At 44.8% G+C, this 26,657-nt stretch overlaps 1 protein-coding gene across 5 annotated transcripts in view; it reads left to right on the forward strand.

Moving 5' to 3' along the window:
• The window catches only part of PPP1R7 (protein phosphatase 1 regulatory subunit 7), a 73,002-nt gene that overhangs the window by 15,620 nt on the left and 30,725 nt on the right, over positions 1–26,657 (forward strand). For 2 of the 5 annotated variants that reach the window (XM_054038938.1, XM_054038940.1), the window contains exon 1: positions 23,021–23,297. Coding sequence is in view for 2 of the 5 variants with exons in the window: in XM_054038942.1 (XP_053894917.1) it covers positions 3,483–3,599; positions 7,092–7,196; positions 8,350–8,436; positions 11,687–11,863 (486 nt within the window). In the remaining 3 variants the exon portion in view is untranslated. Of the gene's footprint in view, positions 1–3,482; positions 3,600–7,091; positions 7,197–8,349; positions 8,437–11,686; positions 12,068–23,020; positions 23,298–24,775; positions 24,872–26,657 lie in introns of those variants that run through there. The other 3 variants (XM_054038942.1, XM_054038943.1, XM_054038941.1) reach the window with 3 other exon arrangements.

Consider the following 26,657-nt stretch of genomic DNA (forward strand, 5'->3'; position numbering starts at 1 on the left):
TCTCCTGATCTTAGGGATATGGTCAACTTCAAGAAGATGGAGTGGTTTCAGATACTACATACCCCTGCCAATTGTGTGTTCTCTTGCTGTTGCTGGGTGTGAGATCCACACAAGAAAGGGAACATGGGAAATACTGAAGCTGACTATACATAAAATGCTGTCAAATGCTCAAGATAAATAATGTGAAATAGAGAGAAATGCTTCCTTAATCTCTTTCGAGATAGGAAACTTGGGGAATGCTTGTAATAATAGTAGGTAGAAAAATGTCAGTCTGAATGGTGATTTCTAAGTTGACGGTATCCCTTTAACTCAGCTTCTTTGGTAAACCAGCTGTGGTGCTGAGGGCGATAACAAGAAAAGAAGGAAAGCATCTGAGGTGGGGAGAGAGTTCTTGACTTTTTTTTTTTTTTTTTTTTTTTTTATCATAACCACCTGGGAGCACGTTTCTCTTCATGGACCCCATGTGCAATTCCTTCCCCTTCCCCTTCCCTGTGGTCGGCCTTTTTCTTTTTTTTAGGCTGAAGGGGAGGAGCACTTTGCTTGCATTATAGAGTCAATAGATTTCGCTTCACAGCTAAAAGAGAGCCCCATCCATTTCTCCCCAACAGAGAGAAGTATTACTTGTGAAATGAAACTGCTGTGGGGAATAACACTTCAGTTTTGGGGCTGCAGCCAGTTAAATGATTGGGAATCTTGGACTTTGCATAAACAGGGCAATAGAATCTCCATAGGTGGCCTGGCAGGAATCCAGCAAACTGAATTCAGTGGACTAGCTTCTATCCCACATCTATGGGTACGTAAGGCAATTTGAATCATTCCAAGGTAGAGAAAGACCGAGAGGATCCAGTTATGTTCTTATACTGTATTGCTGCTGATAGGGTCTACCCAGACAATCTCTTCCAACAGCTTAAAAATAAATAAGTACAAATTTAGGTGCATTGTCCTCCATGGTAAAGGACTGAAAGGTATGTGGAGATAGGTCACATCAGATTATGTAACCTCTAAAGCTTATTTTAATGAAAAAAAAATTAGAAACATGGTACCTATCCTTGTAGACTGATCGTATTCTGACTTCTCAAAGTGGCCCTATCCTAAGTGGCTGGCTGCTGCAGCGCAATGATGACAGGGGTGCACTTCCAGGCAGACACAAGGAAATAGCTCCTGTCCCTGTTGGGTTTGCGGGTAATAAAAACCTTTGATAGCTGTAGCTCTCTTCTGCAGTGTAACTTGTGCCTTGTGCTTTACAGCTGGACAAATACCTGGAGATAAATCTGTAGGGTGAAGACATAAGAAAGGACCTTTGAAATTTCAATCTTTAACAAGGTCATATCAATATTTTGATGCTTGGGACTTTTCTGGCTTCTTGACAGAGGGTGCATTAGAATGAATGGCAAGAGCACTGGAATTTGCAGCCAAGGATCAGTTGCCTTGCAAAATTCTCTCACATAATGTCAAGTAATTCTTCTTTGTGATGGGTAGGTAAAATGCTGCTAATTCTCTGATTGGTGGTGTCATGATAAACACGGGCAAGTAAATTTATTTTGTGCCTGTTCTGGTAAATTTTCTTGCTTCCCTCCCCCCCCCAAGGCTGGACCAATTATCAAACAGATGTTTAACTGATGACCTACCTCTTATGTCTCCCATCTACACTTATTCTATAATAGCCTCACTAAAATAAGCATCTCGTTGACTCTCATTGCTTTAAGGAGAGAGATCCGTCCTCTTCTCCCCCCCCCCCACCCATTTTCTTCTCCTTACATATCCCCAGAACTCTAAGCATTTTCTTCCCCATTACAACATCAGGAGTTGCCAGTGAGGGGGTATCAGCTGGTTGTATCAGAGGTGGTAGTAGCTGCAAGTTTCTCCCCCATCTGTTGATGGCTACATGGCAGACACCGAAAAGCAGTTTTCAATTACAACACTCTTGTTGTTCGAATATTTTTCTGAGCTACTTTAGAGTCCATTATAAGTTGTTGTATATGGCTTGTCTGATCAATATCGTATGCCTTTGAGGCTCTGGGAGAAGGAAAAGAAGATTTCTTCCATTATTTATGTGCTGAAGTTCCCTATTTTTTTAAGCTTGCCTGTGTTTCCTTTTCTTTATGGGAGTCTCTGGGATCCCCACCCTTTCACACTGCCCTCTGGTATTTTCTATGGTGAGGAGGGCTGAAGACCTCTCTTTTTGGAAACAAAGAATACAGTTCTTTTGATCATCCAGAGGGAAATCTCCTCATTCTTCCCCACACCCCCCTTCACTCCAAGCAGTTCGGTTCTTAAACTAGAATGGCACATGTTGTACTAATAGTAATATTTGGCACATGTATAGCATTTCCATCTTCAAAACACGGTCTCATTATGAGCTAAACATCCCTGTGAAACTAAAAAGCATTATTCTCCTTATTTTATTATAGGGAAACTGAGACACAGAGGCTGAATGACTTGCCTCAGGCCACACATCACAATGGCAGAGTCAGGATTAAGACTCAGGAGTTCCTAGCTCCCACTCCTGGATTCATTCCATGAAAGCATGCTGGCATTTGTGCCGCTCCTGCCCCCCCCAAAGGCAGGCCCCAGCTCATGTGAACTAGGTGTTGCAGAATCATTCGGGGTTGTGATTCTCAGCCGCACAGCTGTGGATGAATGCAATAGTTAATCTCAATGGAACATGGTGTTTGTAATATTGAAAATGCTTCCATCCTCAGAAGCCTTTTTAAAAACAAGTCCAATGTATCTGCCAAGCACAGTAACTTCCATTCTCATGCAATTGGGTTGGCTGTAATGTGTTTGTCTTCTAAAGTTATTTATTATGTTAAGAGGGAGTTTTCTAAATGGATTCAGCTCACTATTTGTTCTGGGTGACGTGGGATAATGGCTTCTGCCTTCTAGGGAATTGCTCATCAGACTATTAAATTTCTTTGGGGATTATAAAGAGTAATGTGAACTCCACCAGAAGAATTGGATCTTTCCATAGACCTTCTCCCCTTTCCTTTTCCCCCTAGTTAGGGATGCCAGATTCACTAGCAGTTCTCAAATTGTGTGTCTGGGCCCCAAAGTGGGTTGCGATCCCATTTTAATGGTGTCGCCAAGCCTAGCATTAGACTTGCTGGGACCCAGGGCTGAAGCTGAAGCCCAAGCTCCACCCCTGGGGAGGGGGGGGGGTCATGTAGTAATTTTGTTATCAGAAGGGGGTCGTGGTGCAATGAAGTTTGAGAACCGCTGTGGGAACATCTCTAACATCTAAGATTGCTTGCTTTCAAAACTCCAGGTGGAAAAACATCTGGATGGTATGGCATAAGTTCTAATCTGAATATGAATAGTCATTTTAGGACTCATAGATCCAGAAGGACAGAATGCTTAATTTGGTCAGGTTTGCTTGCTGTGTTCCCACCATCTGAACACTCTCTTTAAACGAGTCTGGTGGGCACCTAAGGCTGGGAGTAGTGCCCAGAGCAGTAACGCTGCCTCCTTTGGTCATTTTACAGGCAATTGAGAATACTGACACACTGACTAACTTGGACAGCCTATTCCTGGGAAAGAACAAAATCACCAAGCTCCAGAACTTGGATGCACTGACAAACTTGACAGTGCTCAGTATACAGGTATTGATCCTCCCTGGGCTCCTCATTCCACCTTGACAAGGGAACATGTAAACCACAACCCAATTTAAAGCATGACTCAGCCTGAATCAGCAGATCTGCACTGTTTCTTCAGCTAAATTTTTTTTAAAGACTGACATTCTCTGTGCTCGGTATTTTGTTTCATGCCCTTTGAAAATGGAACTGCAAGCACTTTATAAGTGCATCAAATGGGTGTCTAGTTCTATATTGGTTGAGGGGAGGAAGAAATAAATACTTCTGCTTCCTTGGCAGAAATACGTTTACTAACTTCTAGTAAGTGTAATGAAAGAGGTGCCAGAGCTCAAGCCATTTTTTTTACTGTCATAACTGACACGGGAATCCCAGAGGTTACGAACTGCCAAGCCTATAGGCTCAGCCTTAGCAAGCCCTAGCACAAATTAAGCACTGGGGTTGACCCTACAGCAGCAGTCCCCAGAGGATGCTTTCCTCTTGCTGCAGCAGTGGAAAAGAAGAAATCTCCCCAAGGCTGTGCTAAATGAGGGGATTTATCCTTTTTGCCCTGATACCAAGCGTCTCACTTTTAACATGCAGAGCTAATAAAAGTATTAAAAAACATTTGACTATAAGAATGGCCATACTGGATCAGACCAATGGTCCATCTAGCCCAGTATCCTGTCTTCTGACAGTGGCCACTGCCCAGGTGCCCCAGAGGGAATGAACAGAACAGGTAATCATCGAGTGATTCATCCTCTGTCGCCCATTTCCCAGCTCCTGGCAAACAGAGGCTAGGCACACCATCCCTGCCCATCCTGGCTCTTAGCCATTGATGGACCTATCCTCCATGAACTTATCTAATTCTTTTTTAACCTTGTTAATGTCTTCGCCTTCACAATATCCTTTGTCAAAGAGTTTCACAAGACTGACTGTGCATTGTGTGAAGAATTATTTCCTTTTGTTTGTTTTAAATCTGCTGCCTATTAATTTAATTTGGTGCCCCCTAGTTCTTGTGTTATGAGGAGTAGTAAATAACACTTCCTTATTTACTTTCTCCACACCAGTCATGATTTTATAGACCTCAATCATATCCCCCCTTAGTCATCTCTCTTCCAAGATGAAAAGTCCCAATCTTATTAATCTCTGCTCATACGGCAGCTGTTCCATACCCCTAATCATTTTTGTTGTCCTTTTCTGTACCTTTTCCAATTCCACTATATCTTTTTTGAGATGGGGCACCCATATCTGCGTGCAGTATTCAAGATGTGGGCATACCTTGTATTTATATAGAGGCAATATGATATTTTCTGTCTTATTATCTATCCCAGGGGTCGGCAACCTTTCAGAAGTGATGTGCCGAGTCTTCATTTATTCACTCTGATTTAAGGTTTCGCGTGCCAGTAATACATTTTAACTTTTTTAGAAGGTCTCTTTCTATAAGTCTATAATATATAACTAAGCTATTGTTGTATGTAAAATAAATAAGGTTTTTAAAATGTTTAAGAAGCTTCATTTAAAATTAAATTAAAATGCATAGCCCCCTTGGACCAGTGGCCACTGAGTGCCACTGAAAATCAGCTCGCGTGCCGCGTTCGGCACGCGTGCCATAGGTTGCCTACCCCTGATCTATGCCTTTCCTAATGATTCCCCACATTCTGTTTGCTTTTTTGACTGCCGCTGCACATTGAGTGGATGTTTTCAGAGAACTATCCACAATGACTCCAAGATCTTTCTTGAGTGGTAATAGCTAATATAGACCCCATCATTTTGTATATGTAATTGAGATTGTTTTCCAATTTGCATTACTTTGCATTTATCAACATTGAATTTCATCTGCCATTTTGTTGCTCAGTCACCCATCCCTTTGCAACTCTTTACAGTCCGCTTAGGGCTTAACTATCTTGAGTAGTTTTGTATCATTTGCAAATTTTGCCACCTCACTGTTTACCTCTTTTTCAGATAATTTATGAATAAGGCTATGATTTTATCACAGAATGTGACTTCTGGTGACCTCTGTGACGTTTTCGGCCAGCCCTACTCCTGCAGCTGCCCAGCCACGGCGGGGGGCGGGGGACTCCCCACAGCTGCCCAGCCACGGCAGGGAGGGGGGCGGCACCAGGGACCCCCAGCAGCAGTGGGTGCTGAACCCACTTACCCTTTTGTCAGGGATATTTTTTGTGAAAGCCAGGGACAGGTTGCGGGCTTCCGTGAATTTTTGTTTATATCCTGTGACCTGTCCATGACTTTTACTAAAAATATCCATGACAAAAACTTAGCCTTATTTATGAATATATTGAACAGTTCTGGTCCCAGTACAGACCCCTGGGGGACACCACTATTTACCTCTCCCCATTCTGAAAACTGACCATTTATACCTACCCTTTGTTTCCTATCTTTTAACCAGTTATCTATGAGGGCCATCCCTCTTATCCCATGATAGCTTACTTTGTTTAAGAGCCTTTGGTGAGGGACCTTGTCAAAGGCTTTCTGAAAATCTAAGTACACTATATCTATTGGTTTTCCCTCTTGTCCACATGCTTGTTGACCCCCTCAAAGAATTCTAGTAGATTGGTAAGGCAGGATTTCCCTTTACAAAAACCATGTTGACTCTTCCCCAACAAATCACGTTCATCTATGTGTCTGATAATTCTGTTTACTTTCGTTTCAACCAGTTTGTCCGGCACTGAAGTTACAGGCTTACTGGCCTGTAATTGCTGGGATTGCGTCTGGAACCTTTTTAAAAAATTGGTGTCACAATAGCTATCCTCCAATCATCTGGTACAGAAGCCGAGTCAAATAAGTTACATATCCCAATTAGTAGTTCTGCAATTTCACATTTGAGTTCCTTCAGAACTGTTGGGTGATTATCATCTGGTCCTGGTGACTTATTACTGTTTAATTTATCAGTTTGTTCCAAACCGTCCTCTAATGATACCTCAGTTTGGGTCAGAGAAACAATCTCTTTTCCCCTGCACACCAGTATAGTAGCCTGGCAAGTTCCAGCAGGCGGTATAATAATCAGACATTAGTACACACACAGTGTTTCACTGCCAATAAAAACTTCGCATGTATGACAGACACAGTAAGCACATAACAGATGTATTTGGGAGTCTGTTTATAATTGCAACATCATCCTCTTCCCCAGCTCATAAAAGAGCAATATAAAATAAATGGTGTTGAAGTCCTTGCCTGGTCTTCTAAAGAGACTAAACAGAAAAGGCCTTCAGGGTTGCAGCTGTCATAAGTAGGGAGAGAATCCGAGATCCTGCCAGGTTTGAAGGGACTCTTGTGAGTTGGTTACAAAAGTTTCAAAGTAACTGAATGTCCCAGATCCATCAAGTACAGTGTTGTGCAGTTCCTTCCTCTGTAACATGCAAAGTCCTTCCTTTCCACGCACTTTATTTCTATCTAAATGATCTGTGCTCTGTAGAAATGTTCTTGAAATTCTTTCTTGTGTAAGAGTTCACTCTGGGTTCATTCCTTTGGGCTGGACTTTCACTGCCTCTTGTACAATTTCAGAGCAACCGGCTGACCAAGATCGAGGGTCTGCAGAACCTGGTGAATCTGCGTGAGCTGTACCTTAGTCACAACGGCATAGAAGTCATCGAGGGACTGGAGAACAATGTGAGCGTCTCATTAGCTTTCTTTAAGAAGTTGTCAGGGCTGGCCTCACAGTAATTCCCAGGATGGCTGGGTTCGTCTTACATTGGTGTTGCTGGGAAGTTCCTGTTTTCCTTAAGTTACCCAAAGAAAGTTGAACTTCTCAGAAAACCGTATACGTTCTTTATCTATTATACCTAAAACAAAACATGAGCTGCCTCCTCTTCTGGGAACGTGCATGTTTCTAGTCAGTCTGGAGTGGACTGTCAAACGGTACGAGGTAGATGGAGTCTTGAAGCAGTTAATGTAACAATTTGACTGCGAACTAGCAAAGGGAGGCCTAACAACACTTCTGCTGGTTATCTTTGCTGCTAAACTCCTGAGTTGAAAGATGAATTGGATCTGTAATAGGTAGCCATGAGTTTCTCTTACACATGCACCAGAAATGACTAAGTGAGTTGTCATGGGTCAGAAGAGGCAAACCATGCCATCCTTCTCTTATAAATCAGTCCAACTTTCTGTATTTCTGCCTTGGATTGCCCTTACGGAGAAGCCTGTGATGTTTCCATGCCCTTTTACCAATAGGTGGCATTGTGAGGCACCCCTGGAGATCAGAGGAATCAGAGTAATTTAGCTGTTTTCCTGCATATGCAGGGATATATTTTCTAAAACTCTTGGGCTTCCTAATGCATAGAATTCCTGTCTTTAAACTTGCCGCCTTAGAGTTCTTTTAATCAGATTTTTTTGTAGATTCCAAAACTTCTTGTTGGAATGTCTGATTACTAACCTTAAAATATTACAAGGAAAGCTCACTGTTCAGGAGCAATTGGTTCGTCAGAAACTACTGGCCAGCTAGTAATTGTTTTCAGTTGTTTCAGGGAGGTTGGCAAGCTGTCTTGATTTAAAAACTATCTTCTCTGCTGTAGGTAAGCAGTGAGAGTTCTCCTTGCACTGAATGTATTTTTTCTCGTATTCAGAAGTTTTATAATCCTGGGGAGGAGTATAGGACAATATTAATTAGTGACTAATTAGCCAATTGTATTTTTGCTAGCTAACAATATAGCTAGCTGGCAGTGGTGTTACTAGTGCTTCTCAGAATTTTCAGCTCTGGGATTCAGAGTGGGGTAGAGGAGGAGATGAGGAAATCCAAGCTAAAGTTTTCATTTGCTTGTTTCAGAACAAACTTACAATGCTGGACATTGCATCCAATAGGATCAAAAAGATTGAAAATGTCAGCCATTTAACAGAGCTGCAGGAATTCTGGGTAAGTGCAGGCCTTGCTGAAATAGATACATACAGAAAGAAATCCTTCTCCTTGACTGGGTGTGGTGGGGAGGGTTTAAAATTGTGAGTCGTACATCTCTTAGATTCCAGCTACAGTGCTCATTAGAGCTGATGTGGACTGAGTTTTTTTTTTTCTTCAAGTGTTCCCTTTGTTCTGGAGACAAGGTTGTAAGCCCTTCTTCTCCTTACCTGTCTGCATGGGGGGAGGGATTATGAGAAAAGTCATCACAGTTCATTCATTTTATAGGTTTTTAGTGATAGCAGGCCCTTAATTATGTCAGGTGCCTCTCTCCTTAGAATACTGATCTTGCCACTGTGCTCAGGCTATAGCCCTAATCATGATGGCTTTGAAGTATAGAGCTCTGCCTTCCCTCATTTTTGTACTGCTAGCTTTTCTGTAAGTTACAATATGGCTGTGTAATAGAAGTAGATATAATGCATTTTGGTGCAGAGGTGAGCCAAAGCGTTTAAAAGCAGTTTTAGAGCAGAGTCAGTCTGGTCAGTTCCTTGTAACCATTCAGGAAAAATTCAGCTGTCCTCTGGGTGTTTCCACTCCTGCTAGCCAGATCATAATACTGAGCTGGCTCTGGTTGGTGGCATCCTGGATGGCTAAGGCCTGCATTTCGTTTCTGCAGTTTCTGTCAGGAAGGGAACAAAGTTTGAACAGAGGAGTAGATATCCACCTGGAATCTCAGTGCTCCAGCCCCCATAGTGTACAATGTTTTTTGCTATGTTCAGTTAGGGTGTGTCAGCACTTGCTCTTCTAGTACTTAATAAATAGAAGCCATATTTTTCTGTTTCACGTTTTCATCATTTGGAACTTTTCAGTATCTGAGCCCTTGGATGGAGGCTTTGGCTGCAGGACTGGGAAGTAGCTGGACATGAAATCAAGCTAGAATCCAGTATAGAGGCTTCTTGGACGGTGCTTTTCCAACCCTTGAATATAACCTTTCAGAGGCTGTATTAGTCAGTTTTGTGGTTCCCATCTGGGCCTACTCATGCCAGAATGAACTGCCTTTATACACCAAAGAGCTCAGGCATCCTATGAAGTGTGGCCTACTACAGTCCTCAAAGTGAGACAGTACAGATTAGCTTGTGTGTGCAAAATGTGGTGCGATTCTTTTCAAATTACTAGACTCTCCCCTTTGAACCAAATGGAGAAATTTACAAAGCGTTTTGCTCCCAGAAGAAGAAGTTGCTCCAGCTGCTGGTGTTTCTTCCTCAGGAAGGAAAGGGAGCAACCTAATTCTATAGGACTTTGACTTTATGAAGAGGCCACTACTGAAATGGAGAGCAGTGCATTGGTAAAGGTCTGCTCCTGATCTCTAACTCCCTTCCCCATCTGAGCCTCCAGCTTTCCCGTTTAATACTCTTTTAACTTGGCCCTATATCCCTCCTGATGGAGAGAACTGGGTAAAATTCTCTTCAAAGCACATCAGTGTTGCTCCTACTCTAGTTACAGTTTCATGAAGCCTGCCTTAAAGAAGTATTTTTAATTACCGGTAATTGCAGGGTTCCAGTTCCTAAATGCTGTATGCATCCTTCTGACCCTATTCAGTGCCCTAAATAAAGGGTATTAAAGTTAGCACAGATGTAGTATCACTTGTTAAGTCCAGGAATGTTGCAGATAGTTTGTCCTACTCTAACTAGGTATTTATATGGCTCCTGGCACAATAGTATATGAATGCCTCTCTATCACCCTTCTGAGTAGGAAAAAATGACTCCCATGTTGTGGATGGGGGTGGGGCGATTGAGGCACCAACAGATTGATTTATCTGAGGTCACACAGAGACTCTGTGGCAGAGCTGAGAAGTGATTTCCAGAGGCCCAATGCAGTGTCTTAACCCCACGATGATCCTTTGGTGACACATAGCCCCTGTTGTTAGAGCAGCTGTCTTTCCCTGGGGTGGTGGGAAGTAGGCACTTCAAGGAAAAACACTGCTTTTCCACTTCACAACTGCAATTTTGGGGAAGTTAGGAGTTCAGTGCTGCTTGCCTTGGTTGCATGATGTGAGTAGGGTGCAGTGCGCTGAAAGAGGTCTGGTCCCTTATTTTGAGAGTAAAGATATTGCTGCTGCTGTAACTTCTTCTGAACCTCCAAGCTCTGCTTGTAGGAGCAAAGGAGAGCTGAAGCTTTCACATCTGGGGTAGGGGAATTGTGGCTGCATAGTATGCTCCTCCCTTCCTCTGACACCCCCACTGGAATTCGGCCGGGATCTAAATGTGGGACAATGTTAACACCGAATGATGTGTTTGCATCCCTCCCCCTTGCCAACTGTGGTTCAAAGTACTGCCAGCTGCTGTATACTGTCTACAGTGACATGCATGGAGTCTCTGTGCTATGGAAGTCACTCTGCCTTCCAGTTGGTGTATTTTGGGCAGCAGCGTTCGAAGGAGCTGAGCTGTCAAGAGACCACAGTTAGCCCTGTGTGGATTTGGTTGCAGTGGGGGGGTATGAGGCCTCTGTTGTAGATGGCATTGAGATCTGAGCAGGCCTTAGGTTTATAGCTTGAACCATGCAGCCTCTTCTGTGAGAGTCAGACTGCCTCCCAATGGAGACACGAGAGGAAACCTTCTGAAGCGAGGCTCACAGCATTTCCACCCCTATGTCCTGCCTAGGAGAGGTTGGTGCCCTTAGACTGGAGAGCTCAAGCTTTGCCTTGTCAGGCAGGGGCTGGCTTTAGGGGAACAATATCAAAGGGGAACCTGTGAAGCTATCCTTGAGGCCAAAACTGCAGCAATGTGCTGAAGGACAAGTCACGAGGGAGTGGGGTTTGCAGTGAGTAAGACATTCCTGTGATGCTCTGTAGACAAGAGAGAGCCAATAGGTGGCATTTCCACGGTACATTAAAACCTGTTGAGTTGAATTCTGGTTACACATTACCAGGGGGCGGGTGTTGTGGTAGATATTGCTGAAGAATAACTGTGCTTGGAGTAGGGAACAGAGAAGGCTCAGCAAGGCTTCACATTGAGGAAGCTCATATGGTGTCATTCTTTCTAGCTAGATTAATAGAATTATAGAATATTAGGATTGGAAGAGACCTCAGGAGGTCATCTAGTCCAATCCCCTGCTCAAAGCAGGACCAAGCAGATTCTACCAGGCTGGTAACCGCACAGCCTAACTGCCCCTTGGTTCTCAGTAACGGGTGACTCCTCATGAGCAGTGTCTGTCTGGGTTATGTTCTCACTAATGAAGCTTTGCTGGGAGTGTTCGTGTGTGTGCTTCACAGATGAATGATAATCTCATTGAGAGTTGGAGTGACCTGGATGAGCTGAAGGGAGCCAAGAATTTGGAAACTGTATATCTGGAGAGAAACCCCCTGCAGAAGGATCCTCAGTACCGGCGCAAAATCATGCTGGCTCTTCCTTCTGTCCGGCAGATTGATGCCACGTTTGTCCGATTCTGAACCTCCTGCCTAACCTCTCTCCTTCCCTCCTTGGAGAAATGTCCCAGCTGGGTTTTTTATCCACTTACCACTACCCAAATACACTGGCACAGAGAAAATGGCCAATAAAAAGCACTGAGTACCAGATCTTGTGTATAATGCACTCTCTCTCATTGTTTTTGAAATATTATTATGATTATTATTATTAAATCTTAACACATGATATTTCCTGGTTGTACGAGTGTTTATTTGTATTGGGCATTTCGTCAGCAAGCTTCTGTGTTCAGTCTGAGCCAGCAGCTGTGTCTTGTGTCTCAGAATCAAGTAATCATGTTGTTGAACAGGAGTGAAAAGTCTTCAAGTCAGTAACAACCCTGTGAATAGAGCTTCAGTTTTTGTAGTGGGAGAGATGGGGGTGACAGTCTTTTATAGGCACTGAACTATGTTAACACTCCTACCCTTGTCCAGAGTTTCCATCTTTTCTGATTCTTTTTGAGATAAGCACTCATTGGTTGGAATATTGCTTAAAAACCTGCGATTAAAAAAATTCTCAATATAAAACAAAAGACTGAGCTAAGTAGGATGTGTGTGCGTGAGCAGCTGGATGAACTGCCAGTCCACAGGCTGCTGTGGTGATGGGAAGTGATAACTGTTACATGCTGCCACTGTGAGTAGGTGATTGGGGAAGGAGCTAGAGGCTAATGTCTGGACTAGGGTGGGAGGGACTATGAATTTGACTTTTGAATCTATGGAGGCCTAAATCTGTGCCTTACATTACTTCCCCCACATTTGTGACTTAATTTGCCTCATGACTTCCCCAGAATTAGCCATAACAAAATATAGCTTACAGTGAATGTGGCAACTCCCTGCTATGCTGCGGCAGAGGCATTCAGAGATCCGTGAGAAGGGTAGTCTTCTTTACAGTAAAGGCATCGTCAACATTCACCCTACTTTGATTTTTATACCATATCCACTGTTGTGGTATTGGAGCCCATCATTTACTAAAGCTAGGATGAGGAGTGGAATTCAGAGGGCACTGTATTCTGTTCTGTATTGTGTACATACCATTCTGTATTCTGTTTTTGTTTGGCCTGGTACCTCACTAGCTAATGCAGTTGGGATTTTACCATTAAACTTTTCCATTGTTTGAATAATGCACTTGTACAATAAGAAAATATGTTCTCCAGATTCTGTATTCTCCTTAGCACGCTCAGAATGTAAATCCTCATATTCTAAACTTCACACATAACCAATCCTAGAAGAAGTCTTGGCAGCACAGTTACCATCAGGAAGTTTTCTAGGTGACACCAAATAATGGGATCCAGTGGACCCATTGCTTTAAGCAAAGTTATGAAACATCCAGCAAGAACAAAGTTGCAAAGTTCCTGATGCCATGTTCTCCAGTATGCCATCCAAGCAAAAATATCTCCTCCTCTCCTTTGGTTTTGAGGTAGTCTACTCTGTGGCACAAAATTTCACTGTCCTTGTTAATTTGGGTGAATGTAGCGTCATACCCTAATGCAGAACCCTCCAAATCACATGGAGATATAACTCCCAAATCTGGCAGTTTCCTACTGCTTCCACCTTCCTTTCCATAGCAGAAATGTCATCCGTATGTGTATGAATAAGAGAAAAGCTCTGGAGCAAAGGATTTCAGTTCAACTGGTGCTGATTCCTGGGTGACTTCCTGAGTCAGTCTCAAAGGTGTGGATATAGCCTTCCTCCTTTGTGACATTCAGGACTTCAGAAGGATTCTTAACGCCGATTCTTCAGTCTGGGTATTTCTGCCAGGCTGCTACAAAATGCTGAAGGTGACAGAGGCTGATGTAATCATAGAAATGTGGGGCCGAAAGGGACTTAGAAGTCATCAAGTCTAACCCCGTGTGCTGAGGCAGGACCACGTATACCTAGACCATCCCTGACAGGTGTTTGTCAAACCTGTTCTTAAAAACCTCCAGTGACAGGGATTCCACAACCTCCCTTGGAAGCCTGATCCGGAGCTTAACTACCCTGAGAGTTGGAAAGGTTTTTGCAGTATCTGACCTAAATCTCCATTGCTGCAGATTAAGTCTTACTTCTTGTCCTACCTTCAGTGGACATGGAGAACAATTGATCCCTGTCCTCTTTATAACAGCCCTTTACACATTTGAAGACTATTAGCCCTTCCGCTCCTCTAAAAACTTTTTCTGATGGGCCAGATTTACTAAACCTTTTATTGTTTGTGCTGCTCTCTGGACACACTCCAGTTTGTCCACTTCTTTCCCAAAGCATGGCACCCAGAATTGGACACAATACTCAGCTGAAGGAAACTTCAAAGAAGAGTCTAGAATAAGAAGGTGCTCTCCATAAGTGAATCATACCCAGTATTGGACTGTAATGGGGGGATAAGGAATTTCATTACCTCGGGTAGCGTTCACCCCACTCTTTGGATATTGCTGAGCCATTACTGCCAGAGAGGTCTCTTCTCCCTTGTGCCTAAAGATACTTCAGATAAGCAGGTATTTTCAAAATCTTTTTCCACAGGAGGGTACCACCTCTGAGAGCTTTATTCCTATAGTCTGCCTCTGTCATAGATTCATAGAATATTAGGGTTGGAAGAGACCTCAGGAGGTCATCTAGTCCAATCCCCCAACACCAACTAAATCATCCCAGCCAAGGCTTTGTCAAGCTGGGCCTTAAAAACCTCTAGGGATGGAGATTCCACCACCTCCCTAGGTAACCCATTCCAGTGCTTCACCTCCCCCACTGCAACTTGAGACCATTACTTCTTGTTCTGTCATCTGTCATCACCACTGAGAACAGCCTAGCTCCATCCTCTGTGGGAACCCCCGTTCAGGTAATTGAAGGCTGCTATCAGATCTCCCCCCCCCACCCCCCCCCCCCCCCCACCCCCACACACACACACACTCTTCTCTTCTGCAGACTAAATAACACCAGTTCCCTCAGCCTCCTAATGATTTTCGTTGCCCGCCGCTGGACTCTGTCCAATTTGTCCACATCCCTTCTGTAGTTGGGGGACCAAAACTGGACACAATACTCCAGGTGTTGCCTCAGCAGTGTCTAATAGAGGGGAATAATCACTTCCCTTGATCTGCTGGCAATGCTCTTACTAATACAGCCCAATATGCCGTTGGCCTTCTTAGCAGTGAGGGCACACTGCTTACTCATATCCAGCTTCTCGTCCACTGTAATCCTCGGGTCCTTTTCTGCAGAACTGCTGCTTAGCCAGTCAGTCCCCAGCCTGTAGCAGTGCATGGGATTCTTCCTTTCTAAGTGTAGGACTCTGCACTTGTCCTTGTTGAACCTCATCAGATTTCTTTTGGCCCAATCCTCCAATTTGTCTAGGTCACTCTGGACCCTATCCCTACCCTCCAGCATATCTACCTCTCCCCCCAGCTTAGTGTCATCTGCGAACTTGCTGAGGGTGCAATTCATCCCATCATCGAGATCATTAATAAAGATGTTGAACAAAACCAGCCCCAGTGCTGACCCGCTTGCCAACTAGAATTAGAGCCGTTGATCTCCTACCCTTTGAGCCTGACAGTCTAGCCAGCTTTCTATCCACCTTATAGTCCATTCATCCAATCTATACTTTTTTAACTTGCTGGAAAGAATACTGTGGGAGACCATATCAGAAGCTTTGCTAAAGTCAAGATATATCACATCCACCGCTTTCCCCATATCCACAGAGACAGTTATCTCATAGAAGGCAATCAGGTTGGTCAAGCATGTTGACTGTTCCTGATCACCTTCCTCTCCTCCAGGTGCTTCAAAATGGATTCCTTGAGGACCTGCTCCATTATTTTGCCGGGGACTGAAGTGAGGCCAACCGGTCTGTAGTTCCCTGGGTTCTCTTTCTTCACTTTTTAAAATATGGCCCCTATATTTGCCTTTTTCCAATCGTCTGGGACCTCCCCCGATCGGCACGAGTTTTCAAAGATAATGGCCAATGGCTCTGCATTCATATCAGCCAACTCCCTCAGCACCCTTGGATGCATTGGATCTGGACCCATGGACTTGTGCACATCCAGCTTTTCCAAATAGTCCTTAACCTGTTCTTTCTGAGGGCTGCTCACCTCTTCCCCATACTGTGTTGCCCAGTTCAGCAGTCTGGGAGCTGACCTTGTCTGTGAAGACGGAGGCAAAAAAAGCATTGAGTACTTCAGCTTTTTCCACGTTTGTCACTGTTGCCTCCCCCATTCAGTAAGGGTCCCACACTTTCCCTGACCACCTTCTTGTTGCTAACATACCTGTAGAAACCCTTCTTGTTACCCTTCACATCCCTTGCCTTCTGCAACTCCAATTGTGCCTTGGTCTTCCTGATTACACCCCTACATGCTCTAGTAATATTTTTATACTCCTCCCTAGTCATCTGTCCAAATTTCCACTTCTTGTAAGCTTCCTTTTTGAGTTTAAGCTCACTGAAGATTACACTGTTAAGCCAAGCTGGTCGCCTGCTATATTTGCTATTCTTTCTGAACTTCAGGATGGTTTGTCCCTGTGCCATCAATAAGGCTTCTTTAAAATACAGCCAGCTCTCCTGGACTCCTTGCGCCCTCATATAAGCTTCCCAAGGGACTCTGCCCATCAGTTCCCTAAGGGAATCAAAGTCTGCTTCTATGAAGTCCAGGGTCCGTATTTTGGTACTCTTCTTTCTTCCTTTTGACAGGATCCTGAACTCTACCATCTCATGGTCACTTTCTCTGCAAACTATTGTTTGAGCTGTTGCTCAATGCCATTGCTTAGAGCCATCACGTGAGTAATATTTATGGTTTGGCCACGTGGCCCTGAAAAGTAGGTGACGTTCCTTTTAAAAGTGTCTACTTTCTGATTACTTTAGAACCCAGGAAACACAAAATTGTTTGTTCATTGGAAACTGGATGGTAAATCCTACTATTTAAGAAAATTATGGGGCCAAATACAGAGCAGCCATCACTCACCAGGATTTCAAGGAACCAGGGCCGGCTCCAGGCACATTTTCAGGAGCAGCATTCCGGCCATCCTTTTTGCTTGGGGTGGCAAAAGCCTAGAGCCGGCCCTGGCAGCAGCGCGTCCTGCATGGGGGGTGCCCTGGGGCCACTGCGGTTCGCGTCAAGGAGCAGTGCCCGCATCTTATGGCTGGGCGGGACACTTGGGCTGGGGGCTGCCCCAGAGGGCGTACGGAGCTGCCTGCAGGTGCCGCAGGGCAGCTGCTCCCCAGCACCGCAGCTGGGGCTGGGCAAAGTGGCCCGAGCCACCCAGGGACTGCATCAGGGCAGCCAGGAGCAGCAGCAGCTGCGGGGCCATAGAGGAGACTGGTGCCCGGGGCACTGCCTTGCGGGGCCCACATCCCGCTCTCCGGGGCTCCGTTCCTTCTGGGGCTGCCCTGCCCCAGCTCCTCAGCCCTCTGCTGGATGGTTCCCCAAGCTCTGCCCTCCCAGGTCCCAGCCGGTCCTGGAGGCGGGAGCCCTGGCTGGAGGGACCCTGGGCTGAGGCGCGGCCCAGGAGCCCCGCTGCTTACCCCAACCCTGCCAGTGCCAGCCTGGCTGGAGGTGAGGGGGAAGTGGGCGGAGTCAGCACTTGGTGGGGGGGGAAGCCCAGGGCTGGGGCGGCAGGTGAGGGGGGGGAGAAGAGCCCAGGGTTGTGGCGGCAGGTGGGGTTGGGGGGGAGAGGAGGAGAGCCCAGCACTGGGGTGGCAGGGGGGCAGCCCAGGGCTGGGGTTGGGGGCAGCCAAAACATTTTTTGCTTGGTGCGGCAAAAAACCTAGAGCTGGCCCTGCATGGAACACAGCGCTGTTCTGCTCTGACCCTCAGTGAACTTTCTATTAGCTGCCACACAATCTTTTCATTAGCAAAGTTGAGCAAGCTTGTCATAGACTGTGCACAGGAGCTCCCTTTTGTGGAAGCCATACACAAAGGAATCCTGCCCTGGTGCCCTATGACTTGCTCATAATGTTGATGGACATGCAGTGGCAGGAGTGCTGGTGGTGTTCTGTAGATGAGACCGGTTCTTGCCCCAAGAGACTTACAGTTGATTTGACATGACACAGCAGGGGTCGCCAATAAACAAAGGATGGGGGACTAGAAGGATGAGGGTTACCATGGTGAAGATCATGAAGTATCTAATTGTAACACACACACTGTTAGTTCCTCTTTTAAAATGTGAAATCTAACTAGAATGGGGTTTCTCAATCTAGGGGTCACAAACAGGGGTTATGACCACCACACTCTTCCCAACTGCTGAATAGAAGGGGGTTCTGGCTAGGTCCCAAGTAGGTGGGGGAGGTCCCAGGATGGAAAATGTTGAGAACCACCAATCTAGATAAATTAATTTGTTGGGGCAGGGACTGTCTCTTACTGTGTTTGTACAGTACCCCACACAATGGCCTGGGTTCTGACTGCATTGTTGTAATCTATTTTTATCATCTAAAAAATAATAGTGGCTCTGCAGCTGGCCTGCTGGGTGTCTGCACGCAAGCATCTTGCCTCTCGATGGCCTTGTCATCACTGGTTCTCCACTTGTAAGGTAACTCCCTCCTCTTCATGTGCCAGTATATTTATGCCTGTATCTGTAATTTTCACTCCATGCATCTGAAGAAGTGGGGTTTTTTACCCACGAAAGCTTATGCCCAAATAAATCTGTTAGTCTTTAAGGTGCCGCTGGACTCCTCGTTGCTTTTGCCTCTCTGTTTGGCTTCTCCAGCTGGATAATGATCTGACCTTTGTAAAGCACTGGAGATCTACGGAAGGAAGAGTTATAGAAGAGATAGTAAAAGAAGACAGTAATAAATAATACTATCTAGACATTTGTACATCTCTCACCATCACGGTTTCTGAGAATCTTGCAAACAACCGTGTATTTCATCACAGGTTCCTTTACCCCATCCAGGGAAGTGTTTGACGTGTTCAGTCTCTTAATTCACGGGTAGTTGTCACCAGTAGTGAGAACTTATCAAACCAGAGCCGACTTGTACCTCATTTGCAACCCCACTGACCTTATGCACAAGCTTTTAAATGGTCACTGAAGGCAATAGGGCTGCTTGAATGAACCGGGGGGGGGCCCAATTTGGGCCAAACTGGTTTTCACTTAGCCAGAAACTGGATTTTCTGGTTGGGGTGGGGTTTATTTTTAAACAGGGCCCGTGAGTTAAAAATCCAAAGCAGGAGGGCACTCAGACCCCAGGTGAGTAAAGAGTTAACTGAATATGTGAGTGAGCCAGACAGTGAACTCTGTACTACTTGCTCCAAGCTGCTTTCAGTTTCTTGATCAGCAAGGTAAGAATTTGGTGACATTCTGCACCTGTCAATATTTTCATTCAGACAGCATCATGATTCACATCCTGGTTCCTATTAAATACAGAGACGTGGCTTTGTCATTCACATACGCCTATGTTTACCCTAGTGTATTGGACATCTGATCTGGTAAATTTAACTTCTTCGAGTCTTACTGTGAAACCAGTTAGTTACCATATATTAATGTATTGTGCAATACATGTAAAAATATTTATATAACTTATCTCTCGCCAGTAAAATTCAGTGAAGTAGACACAGCCTGAGGCAGGTCAATTTGGAAATTGAATTTGTGCTAATCGGTGCAAGGCACGGGCTGTGAGAAATACACTATACATGGGAATGACCTGTTCTCCAATATACTTGTGACTGAATTCTGACTGTGTGGGTGTATCTTTAACAATGCTTCTATCTAACCAATCCCTTCACTATTTGTAATGCATTTCTCTTGTGGGCTCCATGCACCCAAGCGTTGATAAAACCAGTAAGAATGGTAAGTATTCTTAATATCAAAGCCCCAATTGCTCTAAGCCCAGAGGACAGATAACTCATTGTGCACAGTCACTCCTGTGATTTTTCCTCTACTGAGGCTGCAAACAAGGATGCTGATTGTGGTGGTGGCGGCTCCCTTTAACAGAACCCATCTCTAAGGTGCCACAAGTACTCCTGTTCTTCTTTTTGCGGATACAGACTAACACGGCTGTTACTCTGAGAACCCATTGAGAAATGGGCTGAGACCACTAGCTCCCGTCCCAAAGGCAACTGAACAACTATTATTTATATTGCAGTAGCACCCCCAATAACAGTCCAGAGCCCCACTGGGCTGTACAAACAGAACAAAAACGTGCTTGCCTAATACAGCTTATGATCTAAGCCAAGGGGCAACAGGTGGCAACAGACAGACAGCTGAGGGAGCACAAGTGGACAGTGAGACAATGCTGGTTACAGCACACAGTTACCAGTTTTTGTAGGCATCACAGCAGAGGAGCGTTTTAAGGAGGGATATGAAAGGGGGATAATGAGGTAACTGCAGGGGTTTATGGGAAGCTCTTCCCATGTACAAGGGGCCACAGGAAAGGGCTTGTTTGAAAAAGTGAGGAGAGAAAGTGTGAAGTTGCGTGTATGAAAATGTAACATTGTATTTGTTTAACATTTACAGTAAGATCTGGCTAATACTAACCTGAAGAGGATTTGAACCCATGAAATGAGATGCATGGCTCCGTCCCTTTAGCAGGCCCGCATAGCCCATCCAATTCCATGATTGTAAGTGGAATTCATTAGCACCTTCTAATGGTCTCAGTGGCAGCTGTGAATGGCTATGGAGACTGAGCACCCCTTTCCAGGAGGAGTGGTTAAGTACATTGGTGGAGCAACATGAGGAAGCTCCTATTTGTGCCCTGTCTGCTTTGAGCGGAACGAGATTTGGTGCTGGCAACTTAGCATTCTTGAGCCCTAATGTCACTTCAAGATAAGCTTTAAACGCCTCTTGGAGATATGGGATTTTTAATTGATATGGGGCTTGTAGTATTGCAGTGCTATGCAAACTGTCCACAGATTCAGCTGTGGTCTATTGCAGGAGAGGACAGGACTTGAGGTTCGCCCACCATTGTCCAGTCCTAAGTCAGGCCAGAAACTGCAAGGCAGCTTTATGATGTGCCTACATGAGGACAAGGATGAGAGTACGAGGTTCATTTTCATGTTTGAACAGAATTAAGATGACAACTCCAATTCCCAGCAGCTAGATACTCCATTATATCACTCTGCACTGCTCCTCACCAGTCAACATGCATTTTCACCGTCCTTGTCAAGAACTCACTGCAAGCATATGTCCCACTCATCCAGTACCATCCACCTGAGGATATCAACAAATGGAGATAATTCCCCTCTTCAAGACTCACTCCTTCCATGTAGCCTTCTGGAACTAACCCTCCACTCTTACCTCAAATTATACTAGCTTATATTACAAATTATAAGAGGCACTAACAAGCCATGTAGACACCAAAAAGTATATCTTGATTTTACCATCATCACCCTCATCCCTTCCCATCAACCACCTGTTCCCCTGCTCTTTGGGCTGTATCCAGTGAAGGTGCGGATGGGGACCTGGCTTTTTTACTCATCTGTAAGTCTCTATACCCACCTGTGGTACTGCATAAATATGAATAAAATGCTGAAGCTTGTGGTATCTCAGTCTGAAAACAGACAAGGTAATATCCTTGATAAGTCGTGAGATACGTTGGCATAGCCGTGAATGGATATGATGATTCTCTGATTGCCTGAAGATTATTCCTCTGTCATACGCTGTATTTAGACTTGATGTGTTCAGTTCGAAGGCCATTTTAACTTTTAACAGAGCCCCTTAATGCAGTGGGAATTCATTCTGGGGTGGTGGTGGGGTGCACCAAGGGCAACAGCAGACCAAGGAATCCTTGAGGATGTGTTACTGTCTGTGCCATGCTGCCAGGGAGTCAGTAAGGGACAGCCAGAACTTGTCATGGGCCTTGCATGGATGGCTTTAACCTCCCCCCCAAGGTCCATGCAGCTCTCCGGGGAACTGTACATTCTGGAGAGTGTATCCCCTGCTCATCTCCTAGTGAGAGGCAAATCCTACTTCCCTAGTAAAGTGATCTGGTGAAAATGCTCCAAAATCAAGTTCCTCAAGTTTTCCTGGCCCCCTCCTGTGTTCCTTTTCTGCAGAAGAAGGCAGTCTGGATCTATGGACCTAATACTGCTCGATCTGGTGACACCAGTTGATTTTGCCAAGAGCAGCCTTGGATTTGCAAAAGCTCCCCCATTCTGATTTGTGAGAGTCGAGTTCAAATTGTGCTTTGATGGGTTCAGTGTCAATTAGTTCCCCTAATGGCATGTTTCATTCCCCCTGCATTATGATATCACAGACGACAACATCAGAACTTGCGAGTAGGACAGCAGGCGGAGGTAAGGTTCTGATTGCACTGAACAGGGCGGAAGGCTGGGCTTGTGGTTAAGACACTGGACTGGGACTCGAATTGAGTTTAATCCCAGCTCTGCCAGATTTACTGTTTGAGTCTGGACAAGCCACTTAGTATCTCTGTGACTCAGTCTCCAATCTGTAAGATGGGGATAATAGAACTGCCCTGCCTCACGGGTGTATTGAGCTGCTGATAGTACACTGAGTAGGGGGGCCATGTATGTATGTAGAACTGGCCTAAACCCTTCATGTCTACCTCCCTTCTTGGGGTGCTGATCTCTGTTCTTGTCAATGGAAGTTGTCTCAGTGTGAATGGGGGAATCCAGCACACAGCTGGGCTGCTCCTGGATTCTTGCATTTCAGAGGGTTTGCCTCCTATAATCTCAGCTGTCTAGTAACTCACACACCTGCAAACTTGGGTCTTTCTCAGTGCTTCCATGCTGTAGTTGTCACATTTCATCAAAGACCTGAGGAGAAATTGATTTGGGATGATACCAGCTTTTTTTTGTCCTATCCTCTCCCAAAATAGAATTAATAATAATGAATAAATAGTGTCTTCCTAATATAGCCCTTTCCCACTATTTTTATTATTACATGTATTGTGGCGGCACCCTGAGGCTAAGCCCCACTGTGGTGTTGCACAGTGATGCTCTCGACACACCTGCATGCTAGAGAAGTACAACGTGACTTGAAATCTTTAACCTGGCCAAGATACACACATCCAGATCAGCTTGAGGGCAGAAATACCAGGATTGTTCCGCATTCTCTTCTGGTATTGGCTCTTTAAATTTTTATCATCAAAGCTTTATTAAAATGTGGTTATGCTAATTTGTGCAGGGACATGCAAATCCACACCCCCATCTCAAACAAAGGCAAGGCCTGCTAGAGGCAATAAGCAGGAAAGTGATTATAAACCTGCTGCCTCCACTGCTTTATCTCCATTTCTTGGTCTTACGCATACTCACTGGCTGGCATTTCCTAAGACAGGAAGCAGCCATAAACTGATGTTTAAAAGCAACCAAGTGGAGATGAAGTGAGACCATTTCCGTCTCTAGAAATTCCAGGGGAGGCAGAGGGAGAGCGGAGCTTTGGACCGTAACCTAGAAGGACCCTTTATGGTCTTGCTTGCACTTGGAACACAGGATTACTTGAGTGCAAACTGTCAGCATGGAGCTAACGTCTGGAGTCTGAACACTGGCTAGGAGGGCTGTCCAGCTGCAATAAACCCCAGTATCAGGTACAGTAGAAGGACAGGACTTCATGAAAGCACAGAGGCTGTTCCTGTTCATGCTGTCCGCGTCTCTCTGTAAGGCTGGGGCAGGAATCCTGCTTCTTGGAGGGAGCAGTGTATGCTGCAACAGAGAGGCTAAAAGAATGTGCATGGTGCTGGGCACTAGGAACTTGGGAGAGCTGATTTGGCTCTGTCACTAGTTTGCTGCGTGGCCAATCCCTGCAATTCTCTCTTAGGCTCCCCAGCTCTAACATGGGGTTAATACCTCACAGTTGTGGGGATTAGCTGGTACTTTTACTACTTGGGCAGGGGTTACTGTGAGACTGCTCTGAAATAGCTGTATAGCATAGCGAACTATACTAGGAACGTGTCATTCTACTACTACTAATTTAATCAACTCATAAAAGACACACGTACAGCTTGGCTCCACACACAGCCAGCTTGGTTGAGGACTGGCTGAATGTAGAGCTGAATGCAAATAGGAACTTCCAAGGGAACATTTTGCCCCTGAACTGTATGGAGTTGCAAACTTCCAGGGAAAAATATTTCCTGAAAATCTTCATATATTTTACCAAGGCTCCATCTTCTTTACTGTTAGGATTTTACACCCTTGCTGATTTCCCCTCTTCCCCAATCCAAAAACCTTCAGTGCTGATTAAAATATAGCAGTACTCATATTGGGTCCATATTCTGCACTGACAGCCCCATTTGCCTTCTGAGAGCTGCAAGGGGTGTAAGCCAGGGCTGAATTTGGCCCATGGTTTGGAGACTTAGGCTAGCATGTTCAAGGTGCCTAGGGGATTTGGGCACTGGAATGGAACCGGGCATGCGCTTTCCTGATGAGGCTTTGCCAAGCTAAGCCTTAAATCAGCACTTCTTGGATTTTGCTGTTTGCTTTTTGTCCCGCTTCTGCTTGTGATTAGAACTTGTCCTTATTTGCAGACTCCAATCACTCTTCCCAAGATCCTTCCACCAGGTTCTTTTAATTAAAAGGAAGCTTTCCTGCTGGAGAGTTACCAGTGGGTGTATCTGATCTCAGCCTTCATCTACTGCACTGCACAGCTGAGACACTGGAGCACAACAGAGGAAGGAGGCAGAATCATTTCCTGGGCTATCCTGCTGTTTGCATGCAGCATGCCTTTTGTTGGGGGGAGGGACTGGCAGGCAATTTTCAGATTTCTTAAAAGGACAATCCATAAATGTACTGATAGCTGACAACACAGCTGAGACATGGCTGCAATCAGATTTTACTTGGGGTAACACAAATATACCTTGGTTTTGAAATCCAGAGAGTGAAGCAAAGTTATGTGAACCCCAGCGTGCAACCCATCTGCACCCCAAATTCTGCTCATGTTAATGCAGAGAGCCACTAGCTTAGTGTGGCTATTTTAGTTTAGTGTTTCTCACATAAGCTCAGACTGGTACATTATATTGGTCCATTGCATATGAGCCCAAGAAACTTTTATTGCTTTCTAACCCCTTAGTTGCTCATTCTTGGCTGACTATGATTTGGGGTGAAAAAAACATTAAAATGGCAATGTAAACCATATGGAGCTTCTGCGTTGGAGCAATTGGCTAAGGTAAATCCAATAGCTTTTGATTTCCTTCTGCTTCTCTTTCATATATTTGACTATGATTGAGTTAACCACAGTCAGTTAACATGTTTTTAAATATGACTGCCCCTGTGCCAAGTCACGTTCAACATAGGATTTGTTAGTAAGCCTTCTGACGTGGGGCTTTTTCCCAGCATGGACAAGACCAAGGTTTTCAGAAAAGTGACTAGCAATTTGCGGGCGCTCAATGTGAGATGCTTTAGAAGGGCTTGATTTCCAGAAAGGGCCAGGCACCCACCTTCTGCAAACCAGATCTGAAGTTGGACATCCCTAAATCACTAGTCACTCACTATCTTGGCTGAGATGCTCATCAGTGGCTGCCTGGAACCTAGACCCATAATGGGCCACAACAGGAAGGTAACAGTTTTTCACATTAAACAAAAATAGTCCCCTACTATATAAATGGGGGAGGTGTCTGTCTGAGACCCACTTGCTTTCAAAGAGCTTGGTAGGGAAGAGGGAGCCTTTGGACATATTTAGCTTATTTCTTCCTCTAGATACCGAGCAAGGAAGCTGTTGCAGCAGCAGCATTACTTGCATGATGTGGATTGTTGCATCATTTTTTCTTCACTACATTTTATCTTTGCCCAGGCTGTTTTTCACAGAACCATTTTGGTGCATTCAGACCCAACCTGTACTCTGAGACTCCTGGGGCAAATACCCTACAGCGTCGGGCAGTGCTTTGCATGGGGAGGAAGGTTTGGCTAACTTCCATATGTGAGGCACTGCATTGGGGATGGGGTTATGAGCAGCAGCTGAACTGCCACAGCCGTGATGCTTGGGGAAGCAGGGTGATGAGGGGGGAAATGTGTTTTACCCATTTGGATGGAAATGGTTGAAGATTGCAACGGTTCAGCTGACCCTTAGCTAGAGACCTCTCCACAGGCATTAGACCCAAATGGCAAATCCATTGCTTGTAGAACACCTGAGACAGCTGCTTTGAGGGGGCATGAGGCATTGCAAACTCAAGGCATTTGAACCAATCATTTGTAACACCTAATAACCTACTATAGAAGGCACCAGTGGTTACAACAGGATTCAGAGCCCTGGGGCTAAAGTGATGCTCCTGAGACACAGCTGAGGCTGCTTATGTCCTGTCTACGTCATGCCCAGCCTGCAATGCCTACTTCATACAAGAGATTCCCAGATCTCCCACCTCTAATTACCTTCTGAGCTTGGGACTCTTTGCACTTACTGCACAGTTCGTTTAATGTACAATGAAAAACAAGCCCCTTTGCATTATCTCTGGGCAAGTTTCTTTGTGAAGTTGATACGACCAAGAAAGATAGATATGTATCGTCCTGTGATGTGGAGTCCCAAAGCAGCACTCCGCATGTTGTGGCTTAGGCATTGAACTGGTGTCAGAAGACCTTGGTTCTATTCCCAGTTCTGCCACAAACGTACTGTGAGCAAGTCATGTCATTGCTCCGTGCCTCAGTTTCCCTTGTGTAAAATAGGGATAATATTTAGTGTTGGGATGCTAATCTCATTTTCTTAAATAACAAAGTTATATCTTCTAAAATGTAAATTCTATATCAGGTGCTTTAAAAGCACTAATAAATACATTTTATAATAAATGATTTAACACTTTACAAAAGAAATCTTAAACTTAAGCTCAAATATACTTCCCCTAACTTATTAAATATCTCTGACGGTGACCTCTGAGCCAATCTATAATATGACTACCATTGTCACATGCCATGGAAAGTGTTACAGAATGCCCACCAACCCCGAGTCACTTAATTGTCTCTAA

This window comes from Malaclemys terrapin, chromosome 9, assembly GCF_027887155.1.
Source record: "Malaclemys terrapin pileata isolate rMalTer1 chromosome 9, rMalTer1.hap1, whole genome shotgun sequence".
NCBI classification, from domain to species: domain Eukaryota; kingdom Metazoa; phylum Chordata; order Testudines; family Emydidae; genus Malaclemys; species Malaclemys terrapin.